The sequence below is a fragment of the Callospermophilus lateralis genome, chromosome 11, assembly GCF_048772815.1.
Source record: "Callospermophilus lateralis isolate mCalLat2 chromosome 11, mCalLat2.hap1, whole genome shotgun sequence".
Lineage (NCBI taxonomy): Eukaryota > Metazoa > Chordata > Mammalia > Rodentia > Sciuridae > Callospermophilus > Callospermophilus lateralis.
In genome coordinates this window covers 35999280-36012553 of record NC_135315.1, presented here as the reverse complement: position 1 = coordinate 36012553, position 13274 = coordinate 35999280, and the positions used below count along the sequence as shown (strand labels likewise).

The 13274-nt window shown below is 39.7% G+C and overlaps 1 protein-coding gene across 6 annotated transcripts in view; it reads left to right on the top strand.

Moving 5' to 3' along the window:
- Positions 1–13274, top strand: part of Acaca (acetyl-CoA carboxylase alpha) — a 271109-nt gene that overhangs the window by 215746 nt on the left and 42089 nt on the right. For all 6 annotated transcript variants that reach the window (XM_076871149.1, XM_076871147.1, XM_076871151.1 and 3 more), the window contains 2 exons: positions 11959–12102; positions 12675–12795. In XM_076871149.1, coding sequence (XP_076727264.1) covers positions 11959–12102; positions 12675–12795 — 265 coding nt within the window. The remainder of the gene's footprint in view (positions 1–11958; positions 12103–12674; positions 12796–13274) is intronic.

Sequence of the window (13274 nt, the reverse complement as noted above, 5' to 3'; positions counted from 1 at the left end):
TACATTAGGGTCCTTTCTCATTGGACTTCATTATCCAGGTCCTGGAAAAGAAATAAAAACACAATATTCTATATACTTACTGACTCTCTGAAGGCAAAAATTCCTTCAAGAAAATGTTAGATGGCAGCCTTCACTGTAGCAGTACATTCATGTATTGACTTTCCCAATAGATGTTATCTAAAGACAATCAACACACATTAATGTAAGAGGCACCATGTTCGGTCATGATAGGGTAGTATATGTGTCAGTCATCTGTCTACAAGAGTCCCCAAGGACTTGTTGATACAATAGCCCATAATCACTCTAAGGATCAGTCCAGCAATTTGCATTTTTAAAAGTCCCTAACTACCTATTTTCGCAATAGACAGTCCCTGTACTCCCGTAGCTCCAGATGGGATCACTTTTCTTTCTAAAGAGGGCCTTTTAACTTCCCTTCTGAGTAAGAATGCTTTAACAGTATGAATGAATTCTCAGAAAAAATTGCAGTGAGCAGATCTCCTTAGTTTTCAAGCATCACCACCCCCCTACACACACACATATATAAAATATGGGTAAATCTGACCCCATTTGGAGGTTGTATTTGTTTTTCATTTGATATTCTTCAGATTCAGCAGAAAACCATACAGGGTATGTTTGATTCTGTTAGTGAGTGTTGGTGATGTGCCAGCAGCCTGGTCCTGAGTGTGCTGGTTTGGAGATCTTGCAAGGTGGCATTGCCATTCATAGCTCAATTATAGAAGTTGCATCTGACATGAAGAGAGCAGAGTGTGTGTGTGTGTGTGTGTGTGTGTGTGTGTGTGTGTGTGTGTGTTGGTGGTGATGGTGGTGGTGGTGGCAGTGGTGGCAGTGGCCACTGTAATGGCTTAGAGCCTGAAGTCTTGGGAGAACCTACATGTTCCAGTTCATGGCTCCTAGATAAAGTGAAAGCTCTGGAGGCTCTGCTTGGGGTATTGAATACACTCAGGAATGATCAGGTTGGATGACCTATTATAAATGTTCTCAAACTTTTTAAAGTTAAAGAATCTTTAGGTTAAAAAAAAAAAAAAGCAACAACAATAAACTTGATCAATCTCCTCCTTGCCATTTACTAGGTAAGCAATTTTGGGCTTTAGTCTGTTTAGGTGTCAGTTTTCTCTGTGTAAAATGGGAAGCATAATACATTTCCTGCCTTAAAATGGAAGACGAGAGGATCTCTTAATCTTAAACTCTCTTTAATTTCTAGTTCCTCTGAAGTGTGTATTGATCTATAGCCAGGGAACCATGTTGGGCTGGGGCACAGAGAGGATAAATTGAGGGAGGGGAGTTTAAAAAAAAAAAAAAAGATAGTACATATTATGGTGTTAATATATTGGCAGTGTTACATATAGCTATATGTGAAATTGTTGCGTATTAGTGAGATTAGGAATGGAAGCTGCAGAGCATAATAAAATAAAATTTATCTTTTTTTTTTAATCCAGATTACAGAAGAATAAATGCTATATGTTGTTCACAATGCAAATGAAGATAGAATTGTAATTATGGAGAGTATAAGAATGCTCAAAAGTCTAACTTCCAACCATTTCTTAAATTTTCTCTGACACTATTGTCAAATATTCATTCTATCATGCTTGTAAAACTTGGCTACAGAGGAGTTCAGGACTTCTTAAGTAAATTTATCCCTTTCTTATATATAAAATTCTTCCTTATATTTGGCCAAAGTCTATTTTACTGTACAGCCAGACTGATTGCTCCTATAAATAGTGTTCAAAATCAAAAAAGAACCCCTAATTTTATGACATAACCTATAGGAAATTGAATGGAACCAGAGTCTCTCCCATGTACTTTTACCTCCAGAGACTGATCTGGTTTTATCTTTTTTTTTTTTTTTTTTGTACTAGGGATTGAACCCAGGGGTATTTTACCCCTAAATTACATCCCCACATCCCCAGTCCTTTTTATTTTTTTTTATTTTGAGACAATGTCTCACTTAGTTGCTTAGGGCCTCACTAAGTTGCTATGGCTGGCCTCAAACTTGTGATTCTTCTGCCTCAGCCTCCCGAATCACTGGGATTACAAGTATTTGCCACCACACCCAGCAAAACTAAAAACAGATGTAGTTAAGGGCTAAGGTTGTGGCTCAGTTGGATGCCTAGCATGTGTGAGGCACTGGATTTGATTCTTAACACTACATATAAGTAAATAAAGGTCAATTAACAACTAAAAAAATTTTTTTTAAAGTAGTTAAAATGAAAATGCTATTCAAGCTAGAAAAGAGATTAGAGTTATAAATGACATTCTTGCTAGTTAAAAGTATAAACTAAGTAGAAGTTAAAAGAAAAACAGTTAAAACTTAGTTTTGTGTTTTTTGTTTTTGTGGTACTGGGGATTTTGTGGGTACCAGCCCTTACTCATGCTAGGCAAGCACTCTGTCACTGAGCTGCATTCCCAGTCCTTAGTTCTACTTTGAAATATGTTATGGAACCGTAGGGGTCCGCTATACAGGATTATGCAAAACCTTTTTTTTTTTTTTTTACTATTTTTCCCTTAGTTGTTTATAGATCTTTATTTTATTTATTTATACATGGTGCTGAGAATTGAACCCAGTGCCTCACACATGCAAGGCAAGTATACTACTGCTGAGCCATAGTCCCAGCCTTATGCAAAACTCTTTAAGGCCAATTATCTGCTGCTTTTCCATCACCTGCCTTGTCCAAAGTTAGGATCCTGATAATATGGTGGAATGATAGGTCTTTTGGAGTACCAGCTGAAACTCATTGGGCCCAAAATTTGGAAGAATCACCAAAGGTACTAAAGCTCTGAGGGTTACACAAACAGAAGCTAAACTGCTAGAATTCATTACCCTGTCATCTTAGTGAGCTGCCTCTGGCTCACTCCTCTGTGTGAACTCCAATATATCTGTACCCTTTCTCCAGAGTATCTATGTAAACCTGCAGGATTCTGAGGTGTCTTGAATATTAGAATGAAGAAATGTCTCTACCTCATACATTCTGTGGCACACAGGGTCTCTGCACTTTGTTCCTCTACTGAAGCATTGTCCCTGAACTCAAGCTAAGTGCCCACTTAGTTATGTGAGCATGGTGCCTTAGCAGATCTATTTCCTCAGCTTCTTCATTTTCCAGTCGGTCATATGTTGTGCCTTCATATGGTGGATTTCCTTCACTTTTCTCTTTCTACACATGTTCATAACTCTGTCTTTGCAGATCAGTGTTGACTTGAAGCTTGCTACTCCATCAACCCTCTCTTCTCCCTTCAATCTTTCTTCTTCCCCAGCCCCAGCCTGAAACTCAAGTGAATTAGCTTCTCACCCCTGATCCCCAGTTTAAAAAAAAAAAAAAAATTCCCATACTCCTCCAACAGTGTCTGCCCTTAGATTTGCAGTCAGCAGCCATCTCCAATAACCATCAGGCTGTCAGCTTTGCAGCTCCCTACTACCTCCCACCTCCCCCATCACTCACCAGAGGAAAAAGAGAGCCAGAGCAAGAGCTTGAAATATATCATGCAATAGTGTATCATGAATTTGTTGTGAATCACAGCAGTGAAGCAGGTTTATTTATTTCTGAGACCTTAAATCAATACAAAGTAGGTCTCTTAGTTCTGAAGCTGGGATGGAGTGTGAAAAAATGAGCCCATTGTACTCTTAAAACTTTGGGGAAAGGAGATGACAGCTATATAATTCCATTTACCAGGCACTAGGGGCTTTAATGTGAAGGTGACAGGGAGCTCTTTGTGCATTTAGAGCACCATATCTTCTAAATAAAAGATCTGTAGACTTGATAGTGGAGCATAGCTCCAAGTTTAATAATCTCCAAGCATTAGACCAAGCCAATATGTTCCCAAGTCAGAGAGGTCCCCCCTAAACTCTCATAAATTAAAAGTGCAAGAACTGCACACGTTGGTAGATTAGAAATGCAAGGACTCCAGTCTCTTCTAGGAGGAAGACAGTCCTGGGCCCTCGCTTTGCAGACTGCTGTGTGAATATGATAAAGGCTCAGGAAACGAGTCTGTTTAGAAACCTGACTCCTGGCTGTTCATCATTCTAGGAAAGGTCCCCTGTGCATGGATCCAAATCTAGCTGTGTCCCCTCTCATTCAGAGTGGCCATGCTCACACAGACTAATCAGCTAATGTACACAGTCAGGAGTGTTGAATTATGAAAGGAGAAGCTTTAAGAGCTTTTTAGATTGAACTACAGATTACCTAGCATGCCTAGGCTTAAAGTTTTTCTGGTAGATTCTTGACTGGCTCCTAATTTTAATAATGTCTCAGTGTCTAGGATTTAAGCCCTTTAAAATGGTATGCATACCTGAGAAATTGAGATATCAGTGTTATTAAGAAAAAGAACCCACCCAAATTTAACCAACAGCATAAGATGAGAAGTCAAAATCATTGGGATAATCGATTTATGAATATCTTCATTTTTATCTGACCCATTGATATACCCCTTTTCCACAGATAAAGCAAGTTTACGCAGCTCAGTAGAGCAGCCCTAATATAATGTGACTTCAGAGTACATAGAGTTACAATCTTAATTGTAGCCCAAGTAAAAAAAAGCAAACAAAACACCCGTCTTAAACCACTTGTTTTTCTTAAGTACGCTGATACACATTGTAACACTAATATGAAGGATTCTTTGTTTATGGTAATTCAACTTGCTGAAAATATAAGTCAAAGTTGAGTTTTTAGAGAGCATATTAACTACCAGTTTTAAAATCTGTGGTAATTCACATGCATTTACTGCATACCTGTCATATGTAAATCTGTTCTTATGTTATAGAGATAAAAAGATAATTCCTGCTTTCATGGAGCTTAAAATTTAAGGGGAAAAACTGCTGCCCACCAGATATAAAAGAGAAAACACAAGAAGGGCACAGAGATGAAGGATCAGAGCTACTTGCCAAGAAGCCAAGCCCCAGCAAGCTCTGAACTCTGGTGCCTGACCACTCACACAGCTACCCACCTCCACCACCAACCTATTTAGAAAAAATAATAGGGAAATGACTGAAAACAGGAATTTCTTTTTAAAATTTCTATCTTTAGAAAACATTTGATAAAAAGACGTATTCAGAATACATGCAGAATTCAATAAGAAAAAATTCAATAATTAGAAACTTGGGCAAGAAATTTGAAGACACTTCACAAAAGAAGATATAAGGATAGTAAATAAGCAAATGAGAAGATATTTATCATCATTCATTAGGGAAATGCAAATGAAAAAATCAGTTTGATACCACTAGAATTTTTTTCAAGCAAATTATTACAGGTTTTTGTTTGTTTTTTTGTTGTTGTTTTGCAATGCTGGGGGTTGGATTCATGCAAGGCAAGCATTCTTCCACTGAGCTACATATCCAGCCCTAAATATTTATTTATTTATTTATTCATTCATTCATTTTTAACTGAAAAATTCCATGTGCTGATGAGGATTCAGGGCAGCCAGAACTCTCCCACATTATTGGTAGGAATCCAGAATGGTACAGCCACTTCAAAAGGATGTGTTCTTTTTTGGGGGACAGGGAGTCTTTTATGGAGTTAGATTTTTGCTTATCATTTAACCTGGTAATTCTATTCCTATATATTTACCCAATAGAAATGACAATGTCAAAGGGGAATAAAGGGGAGAAAGGGAGGATGGGAATAGGAAACACAGTAGAATGAATCAGGCATAACTTTCCTATATTCATTTATGAGTACAAAACCAGTGAAAATCACATCATGTTCAACCTCAAGAATGAGAAGTTATACTTCAAAATATATTCTACTGTCATTTATAACTAAAAATAACATTTAAAAAAAGAAATAGTAATATACATCTATACAACCTGTACATGAGCTTGGTGCGGTGACCCGCACCTGTAATCCCATCTAATCAGGAGGCTGAGGCAGGAGGATTGCAGATTCAAGACCAGCCTGGCAACTCAGCGAGAACCTGTCTCAAAATTAAAAAAAAAAAAAAAGAGCTGGTGATATACCTCAGTGGTAGAGAGCTCCTGGGTTCAGTCCCCAGCATTGCCCCCCTCAATAAATACCTGTATATGAATGTCTATATCAGCTTTCTTCATAATCCCTCCATATATTCCCTAACAGGTGAGTGCACTGTGGTATTTCCATAAAATGCAACACTACTTAGCAATAAAAAAGGAACTTCTGACACTTGCATCAGTGTGAAAAGATCTGATGCATTGTGTTAACTAAATGAGCTAAACTTAGAAGTCTACATCTTATGTGACATTCTAGAAAGGTAAAGTTGTTGGGGCCAGAAGCAGATATGTGGTTGTTAGAGTAGAAGGAAAGGATGGATTACAAAGGAACATAGGGAACTTTGGGGGATGATGAAGATGTTGTCTTGATTGTGGTGGTTGACATATGATTATATGTGTTTTCAGCATTTATGGAACCATAAACCTTGAAGTGGACATTTTTGCTATATGTAGATTATACCTCAGCAAACCAAACTATTTAAAATGTTAAATATTTCTATATTTGGAATTCATTTATTATCAGTATTTCCAAGTTCCTAGCTAAATTAGCAGTTGATGGATCTCAGGATGTGATTAGTGATTGCTTTTGGCATTTGGCTTTTTCTACAGAAGCCTACATGTTTTTCTCCTACATTTGACAAGCAAACTATCATGTGGCTCTTCCCTTCCTCTTTACATTAAAAATGAGTCTCTGTTCCTTACCCACTCTACCTTCAATGCCCATCATCCTTCTGCCATCTAACTCATTCCTTTGTTCTCCAATGAGGCCTACACTTCAGTAAACAGAGGTCATCCAGTGTTATTTCTGGCTTATATCTCATTCTCTTTTTGGCTAAAAATTTTTTTTTCCCTACAGTGGTAGCACAGTCCCTTTGACCCAATATATTCTTCAGCAAATCTGATTGCTTCGTAATATACTACTTATAGAAAGATTTTTGGTCTTGTAGGATGATCTTGAATCCAACTGTGGCTCAAGTCAGGGACTTTTCCCTCCTCTGCCAACGAATGGCACTAAGCCTTTTCTATATCCCCAAGTCTAATTTACCAACTGCCAACCGATGCTCCAGTTTGCCATTGACAGCAGTAGTAATAAAGAAGGGAGAAAAAGTTGTAACCCTATGGCTTTGTATTTTGGAACACCCAAATATTTTTGATCATGAAGGCACTGGTCCCGTTTCCCTGGAGATTTAATTCCATTCACCCTTAGATGTATTCCTGGTGAAACATTTACACAGTATGTGCTACACCATTTAAAATTGTTAATTGGAGATTGAATTACTTGTCAGCTTTTAAAAATGTAGTCCTCTCAGGTCAAGGAAGAGGATGTTAGCAGCACTGAGTAGATGAGCTGTTACATTTTTTTCCCTTCCCCTTCCTCCCCCCACACTTCATTCTTCCACCTCTTTTGTTCCCATCTTATCACTTTTCCCCTACTTCCACCCATTCTTTCTCATTGTCTATCTCTCTGTTTGCCTTAGCCAAACCTTTATCAATAACCTGATGGATCTCAGAGTGACTTTAATACCTAGAATCCTGGATGAAGTCCAGTGATGATAACTCAGCAAATTTACCAAAAAACCCTCCTGAAATTCTCTTGAGAATGGAAGTGTCCTAATGAGGATTGCAGCAAAGCTTGCATAGCTGAATTCACGGGTGCAGGAGGAATTTTGTGCTCTGATTCTTTAAATACAAGATGTTCTAACCCACTGAGGTTGTTTAAAAGAGGGGAAAGCAGCAGTAGCTTTTCTCTTTTATTCCATTGTTTATACATCATTATTTTTCACATCTTAGCACATGATTGCAAATATTTGTATATAAGTCTAAAGGTCTTAATGTGTGTATCAGGATAAGAGCAATTTTTTAAAGATTGAGCTAAGTTGCATCTTTGAAACTCGTGTATCTCAATGCCTGTGCTGACAAATATCCTGACAAGTAAATACTACGCTCATTCAGTGACATAGTGATTTCATTTGCACAAAACCTCACAATGCTTCGCCACTTCAGTCAAATGTCTGGAGTACTGGGGAAGGGAAGAACATGTTTATCTTGATCTCCAAAAAGGGATTTAAGGGCGAGAGCAGGCGGTATATTAGACTGTTTTCATTGCCTGTCAGCTGTGGTAAACCTGAGCTGTCTGCAATGTCTCTAGATAAGCAGCAACAGCAGCAGAGGTCTTAGCATGTGTGTATGACTGCATTCATTTGTACCTTTTACACATCTGAACATTTCTAAAGGCTCTGTGGCATCTTTGGTGGAGCCTTTAACAATTGCCTCTCGGCTAATCAGTAGCTTTTATGTGGTGCCCTTAATTCTCAAGTCTGCCAGCTGCAATGAATGAAACACTGGATGAGGCTTACATTTATGGAGAGGCTGGGTAAAGATCTTTTCTTCTCTCAAGTTCAGCCCGTATCAGTTCTGTGGCCTGGGTACCCTTTAGCAGAGAACCTCAAGATGGTGTTTTCTTCCACTTAGATCAGGAAGGGAACAAAGAGGGCCTTGGGAGCATCTCCTCTGTTTGAATGGCTCCTATGTTTAATAGTGATGCTTGGGGGCAGATAAATTAAAATTTATTTCAAATAGAAAATATGAGAGGAATAATTTGAAAACTCCGGCAAGCAACTCAACTAATATAGAAATGTCTATGTCAAAGTTTAAAAGAGTGACAAATGAAACCCACCTAGTTCATGAAAATGTGATGTGGGCTGTTGACCCCAGATTATTCTGTAGATGGTTGGTAAGACAACTTACTGAGGAATAAAACAGTGGTTCTTTGTGTTGGGCCACCTTATCTTCCTGGGTGTCGATTAGGGTCTGCGTGACTGTTCTGGCATCATCATTTCAGAGTTAGGCAGAATGAATTTTGTCCTAGCCCAGATTCTGCTTCCTTGGTAGGAGCTTTTGTTGTGAGGTATTCTAAAATCATTAAAACCACTTGAGTCAGCAACGACCCCTATAAATCAGGAGCCATTGTGTGCACTCTCATCCTACTGTGCGTACTCCAAAACCTCCAGCCTTTGAAGATGAGCCCTCGGCACTGCTTTCCCCTTGCTGATTGTTAAGTATCTGTGATTGTTGGCATTTGTAAGTGGACAGATTTCATTTCTGTGTGTTGTTCTCCACCCCACCTTCGTTTTCCTAAATAAGGCTGGTCAGAGAGCTATTAGATAGTCTGTTACTCTATCCTATAGTTTTTCTCTTTCATTTCCAAATTAAATGAATCTTCACACATGGCAAATATTTCTTTAGCCCAGAATTAATGTTCTTGGTTGTGTTAAACCCTAGTTGGGTTTCTTCAGAACCCGGAGGAGAAGAAACAGAAATACCGCTGCTTTTTCAGAACAATGCCAAAGCATCAGCTTGAGTTTTAGCTTGCTAAAGGAAGATGTGCTATGTTATTGAATCTTGCTGTTTCAAGTTTGTCTCCTGTTGTAAAAACATAAGATAGAGTTGCTGGGAGTGTAACTCAGCAGTAGAATGGATAAGTGGCAGAAGGTCTCTGGGAGTAGCCTGGTTCTGAATGCTTTCCTATCGTTTGAAGTGAGGGGGCCAAGATGTCTGAGAATGGTGCATTTAAACCATGAAGCAGCTCTTGGTCTGCTTCAGTCCTTTTTTCTAAGCTTTGTCCTTCGCTGGCCCATTACTGATTGGACATTATCAAATACTAGAGATTGGACAGAAAATAGTGTTTCTTAGCAGAAAATGGCACCTCTCTTACAGGCAACAAGGAGTAGTTGGCTCCTGACATAGATTGTGAATATCAGATATTCAGGGTCAGTACAGTGTCTCCTTTTTATTCCTTTTCCCCCTTTCCAATTTTATTTTAATAATTAAAAATACTGCTGATCACACTGAATGACTTCTAGCAGAGAGGCAGTCTGTCCCAGAAGGACCAGTTGTGGGCCATCGGGTTTATGACGACCATAAAACTAGAGCCAGATCAGAGCGTGGCCTCCCTGAGTGACAGGTTTTCTGCCTCCACCAAGATCTCCCATCAACTGACTGCTTTGGATATTTGTTTTGTTTGATTTTTCTCTTCTGTTTTGTTTCCTGATGCATGTGTGAGTGTGCATGTGTGCGCACATTTAAAGATATAAATGAAACAGGTATGTAATGCCCTCTGCCTGTTAGAAAGACTAAAGCCATAAAAATAACAAACGGCGTGTATTTGCTAGAATGTCAAAGTTATGAGTTTATTTTGTAATGATGTGCTCCTGCCTTCATGAGGTAAACTGGCCGTGGCGGAGGTGTTATTAGTAATATGGACTCAGTGGAGCAGAAAGCCGAGTGACCGAGAGATCAGTGTATCAGTCAGAGAGAGGGCAAATGGAAAGAGACAGCAGGAGAATGAGAAAAGAGCCGCAGCGCCTGGGCTGAGATTAAAGATGGACTGAGGGGAGGATGGGAGCCCAGTGGTCAGATATGTTCTCCCCTGTTCATGGGGCTCCTTCAAAGGAGCTGCCAGCAGCTTGCTCAGCTTGGGGCTGCCTGTAAAGGCTTGTTCTCTGTGCTTCCTTATCAAGGAAAGCAGTAATCTGAGAGCAATTTTGCTTTCCATATTCCTTTCAGAAAAGTCTCTAATGCCCTTCCTAGCTGAAGTTAAATGGAAGCAAGGCCAGCTGGGTCACAGTGAGGTTATTACTTTGGTCACCAACTTCCACAGCCTTGGGAAGGTCTTGATATAGGGGCTGACCCAGCACGCAGTGGAACCTCTCAAAGCTCCTAACAAGAAGGGGCCAATTGGGAATATACAGGTACAATTTGCCAGCCCTCAATTTATTAGGTTCTCCCCAGAGACTGAAAATGAATAAAAGTTAGTAAGGAAGAAATTTTGTGTTGTCGTTATTTTTTAAAGGAGGAGGAGAAAGGGAAAAGAAAAGGGAAAATACAGTAAGTGCTCCACAACTGTTTAGAGCTCTCCAGGGCTACCCTAGATGACTGGCAATTACTATACACTGAGCAGTTTGCAATAGTCAGTGATCAGGCCGCCCAGCTTCCATCTGCTGGGTCAGAAAACCTCCCTCCCTGAAAGAAATTATTAACCGATCTTCAAGGAGAAAAGAACCCTACAATTTCTAAGTCCAAGAATTTTTTTCCCCTTTTTCTTCTTTAAAGGAAACTTTGTGGTTTGCAATTGCAGGTGCCCTTTGACCTGACAAGGGTTAAACTCCTCCAGAGAGACAGAGAATGAGGCCCAGAATTTCCTACAGCCTTGGAAGGGAAAGGCAGAGGGGAAGCAGGCTTGGGAATAAATCATAGTCCTGCACCCAGCACACAAAGAGGATTTGAAACTCAGGGGTTTGTGTTTGTATCATTGGTTGCTTCAGGATTTTTGCCCCCTTTAGGGCTTTTCAGTGGGAACCTGCTTTAAAAATCAAACACAAGGGAACTGGTGATGTAGTTTGTTGATAGAGCACTTGCCTAGCATGTACAAGGTTCCTGGGTTCAATATTCAGCACTAGGGAAAGAAGAAAAAGAAAAAAACAAAATCAAATGTGAAGAAAAAGGTAATCCTTTAGGAAACAAATGAGGAACCCAGACCCCCATAGGGTTTCTTTAACTGCGGCTTGTCAAAAGACAGGCATGCTATCTTTTTTGTTTATGTGCATAACAACTCTGCCAGACCTACACATGGCCTGTGCCTCAGGGTCCCAGCCTACCCATCACTGCAGTTTCAAGTCAGACTCCAAGAATGCTATTTATTTTTCTCAAAGACATCTTTTGCCTTCTACCTGTCTATGGTCGCTGATAGAGAGAAAAGCTTGCTGAATTTTAAATTGCAACCGTACATGTGATTGTTTAAAACTCTTTTTTGTTTTCTGAGTTTTCTTTTTAGGAAGAAGATCCTGGTAGTCACTCAGAACAACTCACAGAGTCTGGGATCTCTGTCTTGTGATGAAAAGAACCTATTTCAGTGAGAATTATGAAATAAACTATGTCTTTACTTTTTTAGAGACAAATGTCCTTTCTCTTGTTCATTTCTCCAGGTCCTTGGACGAGAAGTTTACACCTCCAATAACCAGCTTGGGGGCATCCAGATCATGCACAACAACGGGGTAACCCACTGTACCGTTTGTGATGACTTTGAAGGAGTTTTCACTGTCCTGCACTGGCTGTCATACATGCCCAAGGTGAGTCCTTCCTTCTAGCAGAACCTGCCATTTCTAACATGGCTCATTGTCTCTATGTTTGAAGTCTCGTCTTTAAGGCAGAGGAATTTTTTATTATGAAATATTTCTCTGAGAGCTCTTGATTTCTTTTTCTCAAACACATCTTTTGCCTTCTACCTTTAAAATGTCTCTGGATTTCATTAGGCCTGTTTCTGGTATTTTCCAGCCAAGAATGCCTTCATGTCCTTTCTAGACTCAGATTCCAGCATATTAAGGTTTCCTACTCATTGTTGGGTTTTCTCCTTTTGTAATAGTCATTCATTCTCTGGAGAGCTTCCCAGAAAGCGTGGGCACACTGAAATCAAGAGTCAAAATGCACCACTTTGTGCCAGACTTCTAAATGAGATTAAGACCTGTGCATGTTCCTCTGTGCCTGGCACATAACTAGGATGCTTCTGGATGGTGATTGGGACCAATGCGTCTAATTTCTGAATGTGGAACCTGCTATCTTTTGTCTGTAGCTGTTGCTGAGTTGGAGCATAAGATGGTTTTTCACTGATGGCTGTGCTCTTTCTCTCCCAATCTCCCTTTAGAGCGTGCACAGTTCAGTTCCTCTCCTGAACTCCAAGGATCCTATAGATAGAATCATTGAGTTTGTTCCCACAAAGGCTCCATATGATCCTCGATGGATGTTAGCAGGTCGTCCTCACCCAAGTATGTATATGTTTGAAGACTCTGTGGTGCCCTGGCTCTCAAACTTTTAATCTTCTTTCAATCACAATTCCTACACAAAAGCATGTGACTAAGAAAGCAGCCAAGCCAGGTGCAGTAGCACACACCTGTAATCCCTGCTACTAGAGAGGCTGAGGCCAAAGAATTGCAAGTCTGAGGCCAGCCTCAGCAATTTAGTGACCTCGTGTCAGAAACTAGTAAGGGCTGGGGATGTAGCTCAGTAGTAGAGCATCCCTTGGTTCAGTCCCCAGTACTGCAAAAAAGAAAAGAGGAAGGAAGGAAGGAGAAAGAGTACACACTAAAGCTGGATCAGATAGAAAGAAATTCATGTATACATTATTTGAGAGAGAATGAGAATGAAAGTTCACCATTTTACAATCTCAGAGAAGTTGAATGATCTGTATAAGGCCACACAGCTATTACTTTAGAGCTCAGGCTTCATCTTACACCTGACTGTAGAT